The sequence below is a fragment of the Rhincodon typus genome, chromosome 6 (genome assembly GCF_021869965.1).
Source record: "Rhincodon typus isolate 14 chromosome 6, sRhiTyp1.1, whole genome shotgun sequence".
Classification (NCBI taxonomy): Eukaryota; Metazoa; Chordata; class Chondrichthyes; order Orectolobiformes; family Rhincodontidae; genus Rhincodon; species Rhincodon typus.
In genome coordinates, this window is record NC_063337.1 from 65600629 (window position 1) to 65624118 (window position 23490).

The 23490-nt window shown below is 43.8% G+C and overlaps 1 protein-coding gene across 1 annotated transcript in view; it reads right to left on the reverse strand.

Annotated features, from left to right (window-relative positions):
- Positions 1-23490, reverse strand: part of abcc4 (ATP-binding cassette, sub-family C (CFTR/MRP), member 4) — a 458391-nt gene that overhangs the window by 268776 nt on the left and 166125 nt on the right. Inside the window, exons 10-11 of the mRNA XM_048598320.1 lie at positions 14919-15008; positions 11685-11876 (exon numbers count right to left, since the gene is read on the reverse strand). Coding sequence (XP_048454277.1) covers positions 11685-11876; positions 14919-15008 — 282 coding nt within the window. The remainder of the gene's footprint in view (positions 1-11684; positions 11877-14918; positions 15009-23490) is intronic.

Consider the following 23490-nt stretch of genomic DNA (forward strand, 5'->3'; position numbering starts at 1 on the left):
GAGTGTGGGAGGAAACCGGAGCACCCAGAGAAAACCCACACAGACACGGGGAGAATGTGCAAACTCCACACAGACAGTCGCCTGAGGGTAGAATCGAATCCAGGTCCCTGGCGTTGTGAGGCAGCAGTGCTAACCACTGAGCCACCATGCTGCCCCTAAGGTTAAGGTTATTAAAAGTTTCCAGAACAAGTAATAGGGCAGAGAGTATGGAAAAGATCAGGAATCTGACTTCAGGCACACCAGATAAGGGGACAACAATGATAAAGAGGGTGTGGTATTTAAATATGCGCAGTATACGAAGAAAGGCAAAACAACTTGTAGCACAGATTGAAAATGACAGGTACGATGTTGTGGGCATTGTAAAGATGTGGCTGCAAAGGGATCAGGACTGGGAATTATCCAAGAATACACTATTGAAAGTGCAGGCACGTGGGCAGGAATGGCAGGGTTCCCCTCTAAGTAATAAATGAAATTAAATCAATAGCAAGCGATGAAATAAGTCAGAAGGTGCAGAATTTGTGTGGGTAGAGTTGAGGCACTGCAAGGAAAAAGGACTCAGATGGGAATTATTTACAGGCCCTCTAACAGTAGTCTGATTTGGGGAAGAACATAAATCAGGAGCTAAAAAAGGCATCTAAGAAAGGCACTAACACAATAATCATGGAGGAACTTCAATATGCAGGTGGACTGGGCAAATCAGGTTGGTAGGTAATCACAGAAAAGAAATCATGGAGTGTCGATTTGGTAGTTTTTTGGAGAAGTCTGTGGTATAGCCTACTAGGAAATGGGAAATTTGAATTTGTTGATGTGTAAAGAAGCAAACTCAATTAGGGAGCTTAAGGTGAAGAACATCTTGGAGGCAGTGATCATAATATGATCAAATTCACCCTGCAGTTTGAGAGGGTGTAGCTGGAATCAGATATAACAGTATTACAATTGAGTAAAGGTAACTACACAACGACACAAGGGAGGAGCTGCCAGAGTTGATTGAAAGGGGGAGACATTGGAGCAGCATTGGCAGGAGTCTCTGTGGGTAATTTGGGAGGCACAGCAGAAATTCATTCCAAGGGCTAAGGGGAGGGTGAGACAACTATAGCCAAAAAAGGAAGTTAAGCCAATACAAAAGAAAAAGCAAACAATGTGGTGAAGATTAGTAGGAAGCCTTTAAAAACCAGCAGAGGACAACTAAAAAAGCAATAAGGGGGGAGAAAGATAAAATATGAGATACCTAGCCAGTAATAGAAGATGATTGCAGGAGTTTTCTTTTAGATATATAGAAGGTAAGAGGGGCCAGACTGGACAGTGGGCTACTGGACAATAAGGCTAAAGAAGCAATAATGGGGAACAAACATCTGGCAGAGGAATTGAATAGGTACTTTGCACCAGCCTTCATGGTGCAAGACATCAGCGGCGCACTAGAACTTCAAGAGTGTCGGGGGGTAGGCAGAGGTGGCTATCACCAAGGAGAAAGTGCTGGGGATGCTGAAAGGTCTTAAGATGCATAAATCACCTGGACCAGGTGGCCTATTCCCCAGAGTTCTGAAGGAGATGGCTGAGGAGATTATGGAGGTTTTCTGGTGATCTTTCAGGAATCGCTAGAGTCTGGGAAGGTCTCAGAGGACTGAGAAATGGCTAATGTAACATTCCTGTTTAGAGGGGAGGGAGGCAAAAGACAGGAAAGTATAGGCCGATTAGCTGGACCTCAATCAGTGGCAACATTTGAAAGTCTATTGTTAAGGATGAGATTGTGAAGTAGCTGGGAAGTGCATGGTAAAAAAGGCTGAGTCAGCACAGTGTCAGCAAGAGGAAGTCATGCCTGACAAATCTGTTTGAATTCTCCGAGGAGGTAATGAGCACATTAGATAGAGGAGAGCCAGTGGATGCAATCAGTGAACTGTCAGAAAGGCTTTGACAAGTTGCAGCACAGGTGGCTGCTAAGATAAGAGCTAACAGTGTTAGGGGCAACGTACTAACATTGGTAGAGGATTGTCTGACTGGCAGAAAGTTTGCATAAAGAGGTCTTTTCAGGACAGTAGCTGGTGACTTAGTGGAGTTCTGCTGGGGTCAGTGTTAGGATCACAACTGTTCACACAAAGAAGTGGATGATGGAATGCAATGTGGGAAAGTGAGCAGTTGCACACTTTGGTATGACGAATAGAAGCATAGATTATTTTCTAAATGGGGAAAAAACTTTGGAATTCTGAAGCACAAAGGCATCTTGGAGTCCTCAATCAGGATTCTCTTAAGGTTAACATGCAGGGTCAGTGGGAGGGAGCTGTTGGCAACTAGGAAGGCCAATGCATTTCAAGAGGACTAAAATACAACAGCAGAGATGCATTGCTGAGGTTGTATAAGGCTCTGGTCACACCACATTTGGAATACCGTGAGCATTTTGCACCCTGTATCTAAGGAAGGATGTGCTGGTCTTGGAGGGCATCCACAGGAGATTAACTAGTATGATTCAAGGAATGAAGAGCTTGTTGTATGAGGTGCAGTTGAGGACTCTGGGTCTGCACTCGATAGAGATTACAAGGCTGAGAGAGAATCTCATTGAAATTTACAGAATACTGAGAGGCCTGGATAGAGTGGATGGGGAGATATTTCCAGTAATATGTCAAAAGATGTGCAGGTTAGGCGGATTGGCCGTAGTAAATATGGGATTACCAACTTGGGTAGGGTGTTGGGTCTGGGTGGGATATTCTTCAGAGGTCCAGGGCAGACTCAATGGATCGAATGGCCTATTTCCACCCTGTTTTGGACTCTATGATTCTATGAATATGAGACACTAGGACCTGAGGGCTCAGACTCAGGGTGAAGGGACATCGCTTTACAACTTATAACAGGAGGAATTTCTTCAGCCAGAGGGCTGCTGCAGAGAGCTGTGGAGCCCAAGCAATTGAGTGTCATTCAGATAGAGAAGAAAGGTTCTACAGAGGACACTGAGCAACTTCACTGAGCATTCTGGGAGAAGCCAGCGCAGTCACCAATCAGTGGAGTGGGAAAAATACCCCTGGTGATAAACAGCAGGAAGAGCATCTAATCAATGACACAGAGACTTTGTTGAGCATTCTGGGAGAAGTCAGTGTGGTCACCACGACTTATCAACAGAGTGAGGATGAATATCCCTGGTGATAACAGCAGGAAGAGCATCCAATAGAGGATACTGAGGAACTTCACTGGGCATTCTGGGAGAAGTTGGCGCAGTCACCATGACTAATCAGCGGAGTAAGAAAGAACTCCATGTCAAGGAGCATTAAGCTCCAAACATTATATTACTGTAGTGTTTCCATCCTTCACCTCTAACAGAAAAAAAGGAAAGACATTAAGAGAGACTGATAGGAAGTTTGCTGTAGCCTATAGGGTATTTGATCTGCTTATAAAGATTGCAGTGTAATTGAAGGAACCAATCAGTGCAGCTAGTTGGTAAAAGTGCAGGTTTAGGTGAATAATGGGCTTCACTGAATAAGGCAGGCAAAGTAAGATTTGTTTATCTCTCTTATTGTAAAGGGGCAGAGATGGCGGTTAGGGCTGTGGTGTGCTCTTCCTGCCAGATGTGGGAAATCAGGGAGCAGTCTAGTGTCCCTGACAATTATGTCTGCAGGAAGTGTGACCAGCTGCAGCTCCTCACAGACCGCGTTGTTCGGTTGGAGCAGCAGTAGGACACACTGAGGAGCATACAGGGGGCAGAGGCACTAGTTACAAGGAGGTGGTCACACCAGAGGTTCAGTCAGGTAGATGGGTGACTGCCAGGAGAGGTAGGCAGATAGTGCAGGAGTCTCCAGTGGCTATTTCCCTCTAAGAGGTATATCATTTTGGATACTGTTGTAGGTGGTAGCTTCTCAGGGGAGCATAAAAGCAGCAGCCAGGCCTGAGGCACCACAACAGGCTCTGCTGTACAGCTGGGTCAGGCAAGATCTAAGCGAGCGATGGTGGTTGGAGACTCGCTAGTTAGGGGCACAGACAAGTGTTTCAGTAGCTGCATCCGAGACTCCAAGCTGGTGTGTTGCCTCCCTGGTACCAGGGTCAAGGACGTCTCTGAGCGATTGCATGAAATTCTTGATGGGGGAGGGTGAGCAACCAGAGGTCATGTTGTACATTGGTACCAATGACATAGGTAGAAAGAGAGATGAGGTCCTGCAGAGTGAGTACAGGGAGTTAGGAAAGATGCTGAAAAGTAGGACCTCGAGGGTACTAATCTCTGTATTACTACCAGTGCCACGTACAAGTGAGGCAAGGAAATAGAAAGATAGGTCAGATTAAGGCATCACTATAGAGCTGGTGTGGGGGTAGGGTTTCAGGCTTTCGGATCATTGGGACTCCTTCTGGGGCAGGGTGACCTGTGCAAGAGGGACAGGTTGCACCTAAACAGGAGAGGAACCAATATCCTTGCAGGGAGGTTTGCTAGTGCTACTCGGGAGGAATTAAACTAGAATGGTAGGGGCTTGAGAATCAGAACAGCAGGTCAGCGAGTGGAGAGATTGAGGGGAAAGTAAACGTTAGGACCAGTAGATCAGAAAGAAGGGACAGGCAGAGATATGCAAATGAACACAATGGTACTAATGGGCCATTTATTTCAATGCAAGGAGTATTAAATTAAGGCAGATGAGCTTACAACCTTGATCAGTACACATGACTATCATGTTGTGGCCACTACTTTGAGAGATGTACTGGACTGGCTGCTTAACGTTCCAGGATTTCGTCATTTTAGACAAGATAGAGAGAAAGGTAAAAGAGGTAGAAGAGTTGCATTACTAATCAGGGAGAATGTTACATCTGCACTCATAGAGGACATACTGGAGGTCTCATCCACTGAGGCAATATAGATGGAGGTCAAAAATAAGATGGGTGCAATCACTCTGATAGGGTTATACCATAAGCCTCCCAACAGCCACCGAGAGATTGACGAACAAATATGTAGGCAGATATTGGAAAAGTGCAATAAAAAGAGTTGTCATACTGAGTGACTTTAACTTCCCCAGTATTGACTGGGCCTCCCTTAGAGCAAGAGGCTTAGATGGGCTGGAATTTGTTAAGTGTATCCCAGAGGGTTTCTTGAAACAGTGTGTGTAGAGTCCAACTAGAGCATGGGACATACTGGACCTTGCATTGGCAAATGAGCCTGGCCAGGTGACCGACCTTTCAGTGGGGGAGCATTTTGGAAACGATAATCACAACTCCTTATTTTTTAAGATAGATATGAACAAGGACTTTACAGGAAGGTACTAAATTATGTCAGTTTTATGTCAGTATTAGGCAGGAACTAGGGACTGTTAATTGGGAGGAGCTTGTATCAGGCAAGTCCACATTTGATATGTGCGAACTATTTAAAGACCTGCTGGGGAGAGTTCAAGACTGGTGTGTCCAGTAAGGAGGAAGGATAAGGATGGCAAAGTAAGGAACCCTTGGATAACAAGGGGAGTTGTGAATTTAGTCAAAAGGATAAAAAGAAGCATATGTAAGATTTAGGAAGATAAAATCAGAGAGGGCCCGTGAGGAATATAAGGAAAGCAGGGAATCAGGAGAGCGAGAAGGGGCCATGAAATGACCTTGGCAAGTCGGGTTAAAGAGAATCCCAAGTCATTCTATACATACATTAAAAACAAGAAGATAACTAGGGTGATGGTAGGACCACTTAAAGATAAAGAAAGGAACTTGTGCTTGGAGGCAGAGAATGTGGGTGAGATCCTAAACGAGCACTTTGCATTGGTATATAAAGGGTATGGAGGATAGTGATATTTGTGTGGAGCATGCCAATACACTAGGGCATTTTGAGATCAAGGAAGAAGTTGTGTTGGATCCCTTGAAGAGAATTAAGGTGGAGAAATCAGAATGGTATCTACCCAAGATTTTGAGAGAGGCAAGAGAGAAGTTTGATGGGGCCTTGACCAAGATCTTTGTATCCTCGCTAGCCACTGGAGAGGTCCTGGAGGAATGGAGAGTAGCTAATGTTGTTCCTCTGTTCAAGGGAAATGGGGATAATCCAGGAAACTACAGACCACTGAGTCTCACATTGGTGGTTAGGAAGCTGTTGGAGAGAATTCACGCACATTTGAAAAAGCATGGTCTAACTAGGGACAGTCAGCATGGTTTTGTGCAGGACAGGTCATGTCTTACTAAACTAATTGAATTTTTTAAGGAGGTGACGCAGGTGATTGATGAAGGTAGAACAGTGGATGTTGTTTATGTGGATTATAGTAAGGCTTTCAACAAGGTCCCTCAAGGTAGGCTCATCCAGAAAATTAAGATGCATGGGAATCAACAGTGACTTGGCTGCGTGAATTCAGAATTGGGTTGCCCATTGAAGACAGTGGGTATTGGTGGGTGTTTTTCAGGCCGGAGATCCGTGACTAGTGGTGTTCCGCAGGGATCTGTACTGGGACCTCTGCTGTTTGTGATATGTATGAATGACTTGGATGAAAATGTAGAAGGGTGGGTTAGTAAGTTTGCAGACAATAAAACGACCTGTGGAGTTGTGGATAGTGTAGAAGGTCGTCAAAAGATACAGCAAGATATAGATCAGTTGAAGATATGAGCAGAGAAGTGGCAGATGGTGATTAATCCAGGTTAGTGTGAGGTGCTGCACTTTGGGGGATCAAATGTTAAGGAAATGTATACAGTTAATGGTAAGGCTCTGAACAGTATTGATGTACAGAAGGATCTCAGGGTTCAAGTCCATATCTCCCTGAAAGTAGCCACACAAGTAAACAGGGTGGTAAAGAAGGGGTATGGCATTATTGTTCGGGAAATTGAGTACAAGAGTCATGATGTCATGTTGCAGCTTAATAAGACTTTAGTTTGGCCACACTTGGAGTATTACGTTCAATTCTGTTTGCCACATTACAGGAAGGATGTGGAGGCTTTGAAGAGGCTGCAGGAGAGGTTTACCAGGATGTTCCCTGGATTAGAGGGTATGAGTTATATTGAAGAGGATAGAAAAACTCGGGTTGTTTTCTCTTGAGCAGCGCAGGTTGACGGGAGACTTGATAGAAGTCTATAAAATTATGAGATGCATAGAAAGGGTTGACAGTCAGAATCTTTTCCCCAGGGTTGAAATGTCTAATGGGTGGGGGGGCATGCATTTGAGGTTTGAGGGGGTGAGTTCAAAGAAGACATAAGGGGCAAGTTTATTAAGAGGTGGTGGTGGAGGCAGATACAATACAGGCATTTAAGGGACTTTTAGATAAGCACACGCACATTCAAGGAATGGAGGGACATGGACCAATAGCAGGCAGAAGAGATTAGTTTCATTTGGCGTCATGCTCAGCACAACGTCGTGGGCCGAAGGGCCGGTTCCTGTGCTGTATAGTTCTATGTTCTTGATTAGTAAAGAAATCAAAAGGTTACAGGAGAAGGCAGAAGAATGGGTTTGAGAAACATATCTGCCATGATTGAATGGTGGAGCTGACTCGATGGGCTGAATGGCCTAATTCTGCCCCTATATCTTATGGTCTATGATCTGTAGACACAGAATAAAAAATGTAAACCCTATTATCACATGGAGCTATGGAGCTTGATTACATTTTCGGTTATCACAATGACAATGAATTCTTTTTGGGAGAGAAGTTGGTGTGTAGAGCAATGCAGCATTCTATTTATGTACAGAGAAGTCCCACCAACATCTGTAACAAGATAATGCTTGAAGGAGAAATGTTGGTAAGACACAAGGTGAATAGTGTAGTAGCACCTTCTGAATTTATCTGTGAAGATAAATGGAATGCAAACGTAACCCTCAGCACTACAACGAAGTGTGAATCTGCATTGCGTCAATGGGAGACTTAAACCTACAGTCTTCCAATTAAGAGAGTTTGCTTCAAAATATAAAACTGACACCAGAGAATAATGCACAGTAAATGGATGTGTTTATTTTGTCAATTAAGAACAACCTATCTCTTTAATGACTTTCGACAGTGTCAGAAATAGTATGAAATATCATGCTTTATAATTCTATAAATGTTCAACATTTTATATTCTATTTATTTTATCAATTTCTATCACTTTATATCGTATTTTCAAAATATATTATATCTCATTGAAAATTTTTTTAAGAAAACTGCATTGTGTAGATATTCAACCTAACATGTTAATAGAGGTGCTACAAATTGTATCATGGCGACAGGATCTTCATTGACAGCCAATCAATAAATTCAGTTGTGCTAATTATATGACAGAATGCTTAATTTGTGAAGCCAACACTACAGAAAGTTTAGTAGCATTTATGAAACGCTAGCTGGTCACAGCTAGCACTCCAATTTTCCCTCTGCCAGCACAGAGCTTTGACTGTTTTCTTAAACCTGGAGGAAGGTGATTCCAGTTAGGTTGTTATCTTGTGTGCATAGCATAAATTGTTCATGTATTCAGTGAGATTACAAGTTTATCACCTTACATTGGAAACATATGCACAGCAAATACTTATTCAACAAAATGACAAAGTAGCTTTAAAAAATAAATCAAATATTTAATCTAATGAAGATTGTTTTTTGGCCTGCATGTCAATTGCCCAAGCAGCTACCATCTTGAAAAATCCCTAATGTGGAAAGGATACAAGCAGATTTCCTTCTAAGCAAGAGGCTTTCCATATATTGGTGTTCGTTCAGTTTATATTTTACATAATAAAGAATATATGCAATTCATTAGGGGATGGCTTACAGACAAGTATTGGGAGAGCAGAAATATTTTATGAAATGTCAGTAATGGGAAACATAGAATTTTTGTAGAGGAAAAAAAATCATTATTCAGAGTGGTTTGAAGAGAAGGAACTGGTAGGCCGAAATCAAAACGAATGATGAGTTGTTATGAATGCTGAGTCTTGGTGAGACAGAGTGCTGAATTAGAAATAATATGAAGTAACAAATACATTCACCAGCAGATAGAGATAACAAGGTGTAGAGCTGGATGAACATAGCAGGCCAAGCAGCATCAGAGGAGGAGGAAAACTGACGTTTCAGGCCCAGACCCTTCTTCAGAAATGGGGGAGGGGAAGGGGGTTCTGAAATAAATAGGGAGAGAGGGGGAGGCGGATAGAAGATGGATAGAGGAGAAGATAGGTGGAGAGGAGACAGACAGGTCAAAGAGGCGGGGATGGAGCCAGTAAAGGTGAGTGTAGGTGCAGAGTTAGGGAGGGGATAGGTCAGTCCAGGGAGAACAGACAGGTCAAGGGGGCAAGATGAGGCTAGTAGTTAGGAGATGGGGGTGGGGCTTGAGGTGGGAGGAGGGGATAGGTGGGAGGAAGGACAGTTTAGAGAGGCGGGGGCAAGCTGGGCTGGTTTTGGGATGCGGTAGGGGGAGGGGAGATTTTGGAGCTTGTGAAGTCCACATTGATACCATTGGACTGCAGGGTTCCCAAGCGGAATATGAGGTGCTGCTCCTGCAACCTTCGGGTGGCATCGTTGTGGCACTGCAGGAGGCCCAGGATGGACATGCCGTCTGAGGAATGGGAGGGGGAGTTGAAATGGTTCGCGACTGGGAGGTCCAATTGTTCAGTGCGAACCGAGCTTAGGTGTTCCGCAAAGCGGTCCCCAAGCCTCCGCTTGGTTTCCCCAATGTAGAGGCCACAACAGGAACAGCAGATACAGTATACCACATTAGCAGATGTGCAGATGAACATCTACTTGATGTGGAAAGTATTCTTGGGGCCTGAGATGGGGGTGAGGGGGGAGGTGTAGGGGCAGGTGTAGCACTTCTTGCGGTTGCAGGGATACAGACCAGCGGATAGAGACTGCTTTGCAAACTTTAGTCTTTAGTGTCCAGATTTTACATGTCCATCAAAACTGTGCTTTACACATGCTGAATATATAGTAAAGATGTAAAGTAATAATATATTCTACATTTGAAGGGGCAACTTAATGCAACAATAAACTCATGCACATCTTGCATTTTCAGATCAAAGAAACTAGCAATATACATGAAAAACAGTTATCTCGCAATCTTGTCACAAGTGTCCAGATATTAGGTGCAGGGCTTTGCAGGGTTAATTGCAAAGAGCAGGTCTTTGCTATATCCAGTGCTAAGGTTGATGTTAACTGATTTGTCTGTTTTCATCCTGATTCAACATTTTCATGGTGGCTTGATACAAGCGAATGGCACACCAGGCCATTTTAATGGCCAATTAGGAATCGGAATTTTACTGAGAGTCTGCATCATATGGTTAAGGACACACATTTTCTTCTTTAAAAGGACAGTAGCTAGTGAACTGGTGGGTTTACCCATAATCCCTTACTACAGCTTTAGCTATTTTATTCTAGATTTACTTTAGTTGATGGAATTTAAATTTTCCAGCTGCTGCAAAAGGATTTAAACTTACAGGCAGAATCCTGTGTTGTGGCATTGGGAAGTCTTGTTTATTGGCTGGCAAGCCATAAGACACCCCAAAAGTGATGGTACCTCTTTTCGGGAAGGCCCATCAATCAGTTTGTAGATAGGCCAGTGCCAGAACATCACTTGCAATCAAGAACCTAATGGGAGGAGGTCTCATCTACCGAGAGGTCCTGCACTCAACAATGCTATTATCGGTGCTATTGGAATCCCCTGGCATCCCAGGACTGTGAAGGACCCAGTATTCGGTCAGGAATACGGGAATGGGAGTGGGTTTTGCAAAGTGGAGGCTATGGAGAGAGACTGACATGGGTCAGAAGAGCAGGAAGTGGTTCTCATAAGGTGCCATGTCCTGCTTCCTGTTGGCCAGTCCAATGATCAGGCACCAACTGCCTGTCTGCCTAGTACTGGTAGAATCAAGAAGGCAGCAGAATTCAAGTACAACAGCACCCTGCCTAATTAAATGTCCTTCATTTTTCTGATGAAGGGTCTAGGCCCGAAACGTCAGCCTTTCTGCTCCTATGATGCTGCTTGGCCTGCTGTGTTCATCCAGCTCTGCACCTTCTTGTCTTGGATTCTCCAGCATCTGCAGTTCCTACTATCTCTAATTAAATGTCCTTCCTGTCCCCAAGCTTGCCGGCAACAAATACTGAAGATCCTTCCCTTCATCCCTGGAGCATTATTCCGGGTCTCTACTGGTCCACTAATATTACTGCTATGCTTCCTAGTATTGCTGCAAAAACATTTTAAAATAAGTGAAATCTTGTGGAAGTAAAACTGCATTTCAAGTGTTGTACTAAGTTCAGAGTTACTAATAAGTTGAATGTCAAACTTTGCCAATGATAGGTAATTTTGAAATGACATTTCAGATGACAAGAGTACTTCAATGTGACTGATAGCTTACCTAGCTTAATGACATCATTGTTGCTGGATACCAGGAGATTCTCTTGGCTTGTTGCTAGATTTGAAAATGACGTTTGGAAAGGGGAAGTCCATGCCACTTAGGACAGCTTCCTTCAAAGTCAGTTGTAAACACCACTGCTTTGCTATTGTGTGCAAAATCTCACTCACTGCGTTTTTTATATTTTCTTTTGCACAGAGACAGGCCCTTCAGCTCAAACTGCTCCATGCCAACCAAAATGACCATCCATGCTAACCCCATTTCCCTGCACTTGGCCCATGTCCTTTTAAACCTTTCGTGTTCAGGTTCTATTCGAGCATGACAACATCATGGCACAAACAAAAGTACATGCTGGCTCTTCTTCACTAAATAGCAACATTTATTTATCTGACAATTCTTCATCAATTGATTTAAGCAATATGCAAAGGAATACTATGATAGCATTAGAGCCAGTAAAAGTTTTCATACTCACTCTCTTCAGAGCACAAGCTGTAACGATCTTTTCATATTTTGTTCTTTGATATTCTTTGCCAAATAGGATGTTGCTCCGCACTGTACCAGGAAACACCCATGGCTGTTGAGCACAGTAAGCTATTTTACCTTTGATGTCCAAGATCCCATTTTCATTTGCAAGTTCACCAAGAATTGCAGCAAGAATGGAAGACTGGAAACAGAAATTTGACAACATAATTGTTAAATAGTTGTTGCTCATCAAGATTCAAGGCTTACTGTTTTAATAAGAGATAACACAATGTGGAGCTGGAGGAACACAGTAGGCCAGGGAGCATTAGAGGAGTGGGAAAGCTGACGTTTTGGGTCAGGACCCTTCTTCAGAAATGGGGAAGGAAGCTCAGAAATAAAGAGAGAGAGGAAGGGTGGGGCTGGGGAAAGTAGGTGGGATGGTAATAGGTGAGTGCAGGTAGGGAGTGATGGGGATTGATCAGTGAGATGGGAGGAGTGGATAGGTGGGAGAGAAGATGAACAGGTTGTGTCAGGTCAAGGATGCGGGGATGAGAGGGAGGGTTGGTCATGGGATAAGGCCAGGCGTGGGGAGATTTTGAAACTGATAAAATTCACATTCAGGCCATTGGGCTGTAGACTGCCATGACAGAATATGAGGTGCTGTTCCTCCAGTTTCCGGGTGGAATCGTTGTGACATTGGAGAATGCCCAGGATGAACATGTCACCCAGGGAGTGGGAGGGGGAGTTGAAATGTTTCGCGACCGGAAGGTGTTGGGGTTTGTCGCGAACAGAGCACAAGTGCTCTACGAAGCAGTCTCCGAGCCTCCGCTTGGTCTAACCAATGTAGAGGCGGCCACATCGGGAGCAGCGGATGCTACAGTCCTATACTGACAGATGCGCAGGTGAACCTCTGTCTGATGTGGAAGGTTTGTTTGGTGCCTTGAATGGAGGGGAGGGGGGGAGGTGTAGGGGCAGGCGTAGCACTTCCTGCGGTTGCAGGGAAGGGTGCCGGGGTGGTGGGACTAGGGGGGAGTGTGGAGCAGACAAGGGAGTCGCAGAGACAGTGGTTCCTATGAAAGGCGGATAGGGGTGAGGAGGGAAATATATCGTTGGTTGTGGGGTTGGATTGTAGGTGGCAGAAGTGGTGGAGAATGATATGTTGGATATGGAGGTTAGTGGGGTGATATGTGAGGACAAGGGGGATTCTGTCTTTGTTTTTGTTGGGGGGAGGGGATGTGAGGGCAGAGGTGCAGGAAATGCAAGAGATGCGGTCAAGAGCATTTTCAATCACTGAAGTGGGGGATGTTGTGGTCCTTGAAATAAGAGGACATCTGGGATGTTCGGTATTGGAATGCCCCATTTTGGGAACAGACATGGCAGAGGCGGAAGAATTGGGAGTAGGGGATCTCATTCTTGCAGGAAGGTGGGTGAGAGGAGGTGCAGTCTAGGTAGCTGTAGGAGTCGTTGGGCTTGAAATAGATGTCAGTTTCAAGGCGGTCACCAGAGATGGAGACAGAGAGGTCCAGAAGGGAGACAGAGGTATCAGAGATGGTCCAGGTGAACTTGAGGTTGGGCTGAAAGGTGTTAGTAAAGTTGATGAACTGTTCAAACTCCTTGTGGGAGCACGAGGCGGCGACAATGCAGTCATCGACATAGTGGAGAAAGAGTTGGGGGTAGTACCAGTGTAGCATCGGAAGATGGACTGTTCCACATATCCTATGAAGAGACATAGCTTGGGCCCATGCAGGTTCCCATGGCCACCCCCTTAGTCTGTAGAAAGTGGGATCTTAAACCATTTTTGGAGGATCTGGATCTTGTGTATACAGAGGTTGTCGCAGTCCGGGACAAATTGGGATGGCCTGAATGTAGATTGGAGTCCATTGTGGATGATTCAGTTCCATAGGCAAGTACTGAGAAAGATGACGTGGCTGTAGGACCTAGTTTGCTTGAGAATGTATTCAAAGAGTTTCAGGGCTGAAGAGATTACCAGAGGGTTGCAGTGGGAGAGAGATCCACTGAGTTCTTTCCGGAGGGAGGAGGATAATTTCTTCAAAGTGGGCATCTCGAGAAGAGGCTTTCCTTGCACCCACAGGAGGTGCTACACCTGCCCCTACACCTCCCCCCTCCCCTCCATTCAAGGTGCCAAACAAACCTTCCACAACAGACAGAGGTTCACCTGCACATCCGTCAATGTGGTCTATTGCATCTGCTGCTCCCGACGTGGCTTCCTCTACATCTGTGAGACCAAACAGAGACTCAGAGTCCTCTTTGTAGAGCACCTGAGCTCTGTTCGCGACAAATGCCAACACCTTCCGGTCGCCAACTATTTCAACTCCCCCTCCTACTCTCTGGGCAACATGTCCATCCTGGGCCGCCTCCAGTGTCACAATGACACCACCCGGAAACTGGAGGGGCAGCATCTCATATTCCGCCTTGGGAGCCTACAACCCAATGGCCTGAATGTGGATTTTACCAGTTTCAAAATCTCCCCACCCCCGGCCTCATTCCGTGACCAACTCTCCCTCTCATCCCCGCCTCCTTGACCTGACACAACCTGTTCATCTTCTCTCCCATCTATCCACTCCTCCCACCTTACTGACCAATCCCCACCATGCCCTACCTATCACCATCCCACCTACCTTCCCATAGCCCCATTCCTCCTCTCTCTATTTATTTCTGAGCTCCCTTCCCCCCACCATTTCTGAGGAAGGATCCCGACCTGAAACGTCAACTTTCTTGCTCCTCTGATGCTGCCTGGCTCGCTGCATTCCCCCAGCTCCACATTGTGTTATCTCTGACTCCAGCATCGACAGTTCTTACTATCTCTAGCCGTTTTAAGAAGCTTGTGAATTTTAAATAACTACTCAGTAACTCAGTGAGACCCAAGAATCATAGCATTACTTTTCCATGGTGTCTGAAACTTTAAATCACTGCTCAAGATTTGTTCAAGCAGAAAATCGGATTTCCTAAAAAGGGAAAGCAAAATAAAAGTAATGCTCAAAACACATTCCTCTTCAAGACAGCATTGAACAAAAAGGATCTCCACAAACATATAATAATTCAATAATAAGACTGAACTGAAATAAAGGAAGAATGAAATTCCAGGAAAAAAAATACATACGAGTCCATTCAGTATCAAGTTACCTTTTAGGCGAACGTTTCAATTTCTTCATGTCACAGATGATTGATTTGTAACTTAAAAAAACCGAATTTAATGTTTAACAAATCCATAACTAAAACTTACTTTGCCAGAACCCACAGGTCCTATCACAGCCACAAGCTCCCCTGGTTTGAGGGAGAAACTAATATGTTGCAGTGATGGAGTTTCTATTGTCTGTCAAACAAAAAAAAACAAGTAAGCATACACGAAAACACATGCAATGAATGTATTTTCATAATGTTATCACAATGCAACATTTTATCAGGTTGAAACACAGGAGTTGAAGTTGGCCAACATAAATCATTGATGGCATTTACAAATGATAAAATAGGATCACCGATGGCACTTAACTGAACAGGACCAAAGATTGCTCAGCCCATAAGAAATATAAGTAGACTACTCGCCCCCTCAAGACTGCCCCGTCATTTAATCGAATCATGGCTGATTTGATATTCCTCACGTCCACTTTACTGCATTTTTTTCCTTAACCTTTGATTCCCCTACTGATCAAGAATCTTACAATCCCGCGACGAGATCTTAACTGTTCACAACGAACCTGCTCCCAAAGTTCTCTGCAGTTAAGGACTTTCAAAGACTCTCAACCCTCAGAAAAGAAATTGCTCCTCACCTCAGTCTTAAATTAGCACCCCTTTATTCTGACAATAACCTGTCCGGCCCTAGACTCTACCATGACGGGAAACATAGTCTTAGCATTTACCCTGTCAAGTCCTGTAGAATCGTTTGTTTCATCAATCAGACTGCAGAAGAGGTCCTTCAGCCTATTGAGTCTACACCAACACGCATGAAACATCTGATCTTCGACCTAATCCCATTAATCAGCACTCAAGACTATGGGCCAAATGTCAAGATGTGCCAAGTGCTCATCCAGGTGCTTTTTAAAGGATGTGAGGCAACCCACATCTACCACCCTCCCAGCAGCGTCTTGCAGACTGTCACTACCGTCTGAGTAAAAAAGAAACTAATATGTCACATACCCCGCAAAACATCCAGCCTCACCTTGAATCCGTGTCCCCTCATAACTGACCCTTAAACTAAAGGGAAATCTGCTCCTTATCCACTCTGTCCATGCCCCTCAATCTTGTACACTTCAATCAGATTGCCCCTTAACCTTCTCTACTCCAATGAAAACAACTCAAGCCTATCCAACCTTCCTCATAACTTAAATTTTCCATCCCAGGCAGCATCCTGGTGAATCTCCTTTGCTCCCACTCGAGTGCAATCACATCTTTCCCGTAATGTGGTGACCAGAAATGCACGCAGTACTCTAGCAGTGGTCTCACTTAAGTTCTATACAATTTCATCGTGATTTCCCTGCTTTTGTAATCTATGCCTCAATTGATAGTGGCAAGTGTTCCATATGCCTTTTTCACCACCCTACTTACATGTCCTTCTGCATTTAGTGATCTATGGACAAGCATGCCAGTCTCTTTGTTGCACAGAATTTCCTAGTGTCATGCTGTTCATTGAACACTTCCTTGTCAAATTACTCCTTCCAAACTGTATCATCTCATACTCTTCAGGGTTGACTTCCACCTGCCATTATCTGTCCATTTGAACATCCTGTTTATATGTTCTGGTATTAATGACCTAATATTAATGACCTACACTATGGATTAGAGGATAATTTCAAAATTTACAAGTGGTACAACTTAGAAATGTAGTAAATTGAGAGAAGAAAACAGATAAATTCATGGAATGGCAGACACAGAGCCGGTGTAACTTAATGCAATGGTAGTAGTAACAAGGAGACCTGGAAGCATACTTGCACAAATTGTTAAAGAGAAGAGGTCAGATTGAGAAAGTGGTTAAAAAGGCATGCAGGATCCTGAGCCCTATTAATACAGGCACAAAGAAGAAAATTTTATGTCAACAAAAACAGTGATTGGGCCTCAACTTTCTTTTCTTTTTCTTTTTATCTTTTTATTTTTTTTTTAAATCATGTGCTGGTAAGTAGAGTGATTGGTAAAAATTTTTTCATTTCATTTATCTATTATTTGATATTATAGTAGGACTAAGCTAAGCTTAATAGTAAAAACAGCAGGAGATCCCTGACCTGTGTTATGCTCCTCTAGCTCAATGTGGGAGCTCAGGGACGTGGCTGATGTCCCTGACTCCTACACGTGTAGGAAGTGTGTCCAGCTGCAGCTCTTGTTAGACTCCATGACGGCTCTGGAGCTGTGGATGGACTTACTTTAGAGCATCCGGGATGCTGAGGAAGTCGTGGATAGCACGTTTAGCAAACTGATCACACCGCAGATTAGGATTGCTGAGGGAGAAAAGGAATGGGTGACCAAAAGGCAGTGAAAAAGCAGGAAGGCAGTGCAGGTGTCCCCTGCAGTCATCTCCCTCCAAAACAGGTATACCGTTTTGGATACTGTTGGGGGAGATGGCTCACCAGGGGAAGGCAGCAGTAGCCAGGTTTATGGCACCGTGGCTGGCTCTGCTGTACAGAGGGCGGGAAAAAGAGTGGAAGGGCTATAGTAATAGGGGATTCGATTGTAAGGGGAGTAGATTGGCGGTTCTGTGGTCGAAAACGAGACTCCCAAATGGTATATTGCCCCCCAGGTGGACAGGTCAGGGATGTCTCAGATTGACTGCAGCACATTCTGAAGGGGGAGGGTGAACAGCCAGCTGTCATGGTGCATATAGGCACCAATGATATAGGTAATAAATGGGATGAGGTCCAGCAAGCAGAATTTAGGGAGTTAGGAGCCAAGTTAAAAAGTAGGACCTCAGAAATAGTAATCTCAGGATCGCTACCAGTGCCACGTGCAAGTCAGAGTAGAAATGAAAGAATAGGCAGGATAAATGAGTGGCTTGAGAGATGGTGCAAGAGGGAGGGGTTCAGATTTTTGAGACATTGGGACCGGTTCTGGGGGAGGTGGGACTAGTACAAATCCGACGGTCTAAGGAACTAGACAATGAAGTCAGTGTGGCTAAGGGGAAGAGTAGGCAGAGAGCAGATGATGAACGCAAAGGGACAGGTGGTCTGAGGTGCATTTGTTTTAATGCGAGAAGTGTAGTGGGTACGGCAGATGAACTTAGGGCTTGGATTAGTACCTGGGAGTATGATGTTATTGCTATTACTGAGACTTGGTTGAGGGAAGGGCAAGATTGGCAACTAAATATCCCAGGATATTGATGCTTCAGGCGGGATAGAGAGGGAGGTAAAAGGGGTGGAGGAGTTGCATTACTGGTCAAAGAGGATATCACAGCTGTGCTGAAGGAGGGCACTGTGGAGGACTCAAGCAGTGAGGCAATATGGGCAGAGTTCAGAAATAGGAAGGGTGCGGTAACAATGTTGGGGCTGTACTACAGGCCTCCCAACAGCGAGTGTGAGATAGAGGTACAAATATGTAGTCAGATTATGGAAAGATGTAGGAGCAACAGCGTGGTGGTGATGGGAGATGGGAGATTTTAATTTTCCCAACATTGACTGGGATTCACTTAGTCTTAGGGGTTTAGATGGAGCAGAATTTGTAAGGAGCATCCAGGAGGGTTTTATAGAGCAGTATGTAAATAGTCCAACTCGGGAAGGGGCCATACTGGACCTGGTGTTGGGGAATGAGCCCGGCCAGGTGGTTGAAGTTTCTTTGGGAATAGTGATCACAATTCCATAAGTTTTGGAATACTCATGGACAAAGACGAGAATGGTCCTAAACGAAGAGTCCTAAATTGGGGAAAGGCCAACTATAGCAAAATTTGGCAGGAGGTGGGGAATGTGGATTGGGAGCAGCTGTTTGAGGATAAATCCACATTTGATATGTGGGAGGCTTTTAAAGAGAGGTTGTTTAGAGTGCAGGACAGACATGTTCCTGTGAAAATGAAGAATAGAAAGGGCAAGATTAGGGAACCATGGATGACAGGTGAAATTGTGAGACTAGCAAAGAGGAAAAAGGAAGCATACATAAGGTCTAGGCGACTGAAAACAGACGAAGCTTTGGAAGATTATCGGGAAAGTAGGACCAATCTGAAACGAGGAATTAAGAGGGCTAAAAGGGGTCATGAAATATCTTTAGCAAACAGGGTTAAGGAAAATCCCAAAGCCTTTTATTCGTACATAAGGAGCAAGACGGTAACTAGACAAAGGGTTGGCCCACTCAAGGACAAAGGAGGGAAGTTATGCAAGGAGTCAGAGAAAATGAGTGAGATTCTTAATGAGTACTTTGCGTTGGTATTCACCGAGGAGAGGGACATGACGGATGTTGAGGTTAGGGATACATGTTTGATTACTCTAGAGTCGGCATAAGGAGGGGGGAGGTGTTGGGTATTCTAAAAGGCATTAGGGTGGACAAGTCCCCAGGTCTGGATGGGATCTATCCCGGGTTACTGAGGGAAACGAGGGAGGAAATAGCTGGGGCCTTAACAGATATCTTTGCAGCATCCTTGAGCATGGGTGAGGTCCTGGAGGACTGGAGAATTGTTAATGTTGTCCCCTTGTTTAAGAAGGGTAGCAAGGATAATCCAGGTAATTATAGACCGGTGAGCCTGATGTCAGTGGTGGGGAAGCTGCTGGAGAAGATACTGAGGGATAGGATCTATTTACATTTGGAAGAAAATGGGCTTATTAGTGATAGGCAGCATGGTTTTGTGCAGGGAACATCATGTCTTACCAAACTTGACAGAATTCTTTGAGGAAGTGACAAAGTTGATAGATGAGGGAAAGGCTGTAGATGTCATATACATGGACTTCAGCAAGGCGTTTGATAAGGTTCCCCATGGTATGCTGATGGAGAAAGTGAAGTCGCATGGGGTCCAGGGTATACTAGCTAGATGGATAGAGAACTGGCTGGGCTACAGGAGACAGAGGGTTGTAGTGGAAGGGAGTTTCTCAAAATGGAGAACTATGGCCAGTGGTGTTCCACAGGGATCCGTGTTGGGACCACTGTTGTTTGTGATATACATAAATGATCTGGAGGAAGGTATAGATGGTCTGATTAGCAAGTTTGCAGACAACACTAAGATTGGTGGAGTGGCAGATAGTGAAGGGGACTGTCGGGGAATGCAGCAGAATATAGATAGATTGGAGAGTTGGGCGGAGAAATGGCAGATGGAGTTCAATCCAGGCAAATGTGAGGAGATGCATTTTGGAAGATCTAATTCAAGAGCGAACTATACGGTAAATGGAAAAGCCCTGAGGAAAATTGATGCACAGAGAGATCTGGGTGTTCAGGTCCATTGTATCCTGAAGGTGCAACGCAGGTCGATAGAGGGGTTAGGAAGGCATACGGCATGCTTTCGTTCATCAGACGGGGTATTGAGTACAAGAATTGGCAGGTCATGTTACAGTTGTATAGGACATCGGTTCGACCACATTTGGAATACTGCGTACAGTTCTGGTTGCCACATTACCAAAAGGATGTGAATGCTTTGGAGAGGGTGCAGAGGAGGTTCACCAGGATGTTGCCTGGTATGGAGGGTGCTAGCTATGAAGAGAGGTTGAGTAGATTAGGATTATTTACACTAGAAAGACGGAGGTTGAGGGGGGACCTGATTGAGGTCTACAAAATCATGAGAGGTATAGACAGGGTGGATAGCAAGAAGCTTTTTCCCCAGAGTGGGAGACTCAATTACTAGGGGTCACAATTTCAAGGTGAGAGGGGAGAAGTTTAAGGGAGATATGTGTGGAAAGTTCTTTATGCAGAGGGTGGTGGGTGCCTGGAACGCGTTGCCAGCGGAGGTGGTAGAGGCAGGGACGATAGCATCATTTAAGATGTATCTAGACAGATGCATGAATGGGCAGGGAGCAGAGGGATACAGATCCTTGGAAAATAGGTGACAGATTTAGATAGAGGATCTGGATCGGCGCAGGCTTGGAGGGCCGAAGGGCCTGTTCCTGTGCTGTAATTTTCTTTGTTCTTTGGAGCACAGTCTTTTATTCTGGGCACCTAACTTTAGCAGGAATTTGAAAGCTTTAAACAGGGTGTGGGGAAGAATGAAAATGATTCCAGGAATGAGGGACTTCAACCATTTGCATATATTGGACAAGCTGGAATTTTTTGCCTTAGAGAAGGTTGACAGGGGATTTAATACAGGTGCTCAAAATCAGGGTGTAGAAAGCAACAATAGAAATTATTCCCACAAAATTTAAGGAGATTGTCAAAAAGACAAAGACAACTGAAAGAAATTTTTTTTTCCAATGGAGCTCGTTAAGATCTGGAATGCATGAGCTAGAAGAGTGGTGTGGATCATTTTAAACATCACCGTCTGTAGGTAAATAGATAAGCCCCCAAAGAGAAAATAATTTGCAACAATTGAGGAAATACAGCCATGATAGAAAAAGTTGCTCTTGCAATGAGTTCGATGAGATGAATATGCACTTTCTGTGCTATTTTCTTGCTCTATTCGTAGAAACTCAATGGAATTTAATTAAGATACAAGCACTCAAATAAAGAAACCCTAATTAAATGGTCGTTGTCTTACAATAAGCAGGCAGTTTAGATATCACCAAGCTTGGATACAATATCTGACCCCATGTTTGACTAGAGTAACTACAGTTTTACTCTGAACTCCCAAAATAATATTGCCTCTTCCTGAACTAGCTTATCAATCACATTACATGGCATTCTGTCAGAAACCTTTGAAGGAACACACACAGATTGAGATTAGTCATAAACTCATCAGCCGTGATACAGTTCACCAACAGTGCAGACATGAGGGATTGAATAATTTAATCCTGTTCCTAATGTTCTTCAAATGTGTTTATTTTGGCATTTACGCCTTTAGGAATTACAGTTCAAGCAACTAATAACAGTTTCATTTTGTCAGAATAAAAGTCTGACACCTACTGGAAGCAACCAAAATCAAATTCTTATTCAAAACCATTTTTCTCACTGTCAAAGCTTATCACATTTGTTAACTTTCAAAACACTATCACTTTAATGGAAATTCTATTTGTGCAAATGTGATTAAAGCAGTGAAACAAGACCACACCTACTTGTACCACAATCCACTTTCATAGGACAGCAAAAACAAAAACTTTGTTAAATTTAGCAAAGGAATTATGTGACAATTAACTTTTCACAGGATATAAAAATCTGATATAACTTAATGCCTGATGTAAGATGTGCACAGTTTAGAATTTGCCTGATGCAATCACAGTGCTTAGTAGAGAAAAGTCCTTTCAAAAATAATTCAGTGGAGCTCTACTTCTATACATAGTTTTTTTTAAACAGAAGCATAGATGCAAGAAGCAACATACCAGAAAAACACAAGTAATAACAAATCAGAATGGGGAAAGATTTATACCAGCATTGTCTTTGCTGCCACTATCTAATTCCTAAGAAAACCTTCTGTCAAAACTGTACAAATTCCATTTTAATTTGCAATAGTAGGAAAGCAGGAGGAAGGGATAATTTCCAATATCTTGTAAAGACCACTTTTTTATTTATTTTGGCTTGTACATTAAAATGGGTAAAAGGACTCTCTTAAGCCAAAGACTGTGAAAGGACTTGCTGCGCTTTTAAAAACAAGCTATTAGAACATATCACAAGTTGCGGTTACACTGTTGCTTTGCTCAAACAGTGGGGGAAGTGATCAAAAACAACACGGCATTGAGGTTGTATGCACACAGAGTGAGCTTCACCCAGTGACAATTTGCTGATTCATTTATGCAGTTGTACCTGTTGTGGATAGCGGAAGTCATGACAAAACAGTCCCTGATTGGACCGTGGGCAGGTGAAAAGTTTGGGTGTGAATGACAGAAAAAGAAGCCTCCAGACTGCAGGAAAGAGATCCAGCAGCAAAGTAACCAAAGCCTCACAGACAGCCAGTTGTTCTGTCATATCAGCTCTTGTAAACTGTTACCTCTAACCAGTGACTGAAAGTCTTGACAATTTATGTGCCCACCCACACTGGAGAACAGAAGGTCTTGGAAAGCAAACGGAACACCTCACTGGATCATATGGACTGATGCCATTAACTATGTTTCCCTAACAAATCATGCCTGCTTGTTTGTCTGTGTCTGTCTATATGCATGGGACAGGTTTAAGAAAAGGGTTATAACTTTATCTAGTAGGGCTATATGTCGATATTTGTGTTTGCCTGTGGTTAGAAGTGATTTTTTAAATATAAATAATTCTTGTTCAGTACAGAAACCTTGTTTTCTGTTAATCTGAGTCCAGACAAGTAAATTCAGTACTTTAAGTCCTTCAATTAAATCATCAAAACTCTCAGAAGTCAGAATTTTACACAACTGAAAGAGACCATTTAAACCATCTTGTCTGTACCGACTCCTGAAAGAATTACCTAACCAGTCCCATTCTCCCACTATATCTCTTAGCCCTCTGAATTCATCACTTTCAAATATATATCCATCTCACTTTTGAAACTTCCACCACTCTCCCAGGCAGCCAGTTCCAAATCCTAACTTTGAGTAAATTAGTTTCACCTCCTCTCACTCTGAGCTCTCTTGCTGACGATCTTGAAATTATAACCCCCAGACATACCAATTAGTGGAAACAGAATATCCTTCTTTACCCTATCAGAATTGTTCACAATTTGGAAAATCTTAATACGGTCACCTCTTAACAATAGAATCCCAACAGTGTGAAAAGAAGCCATTCAGCCCTTCGAGTCTGTATCGACTCTCCAAAGACATCCCACCCAGATCCTGCCCCCATCGCCACATTTACCA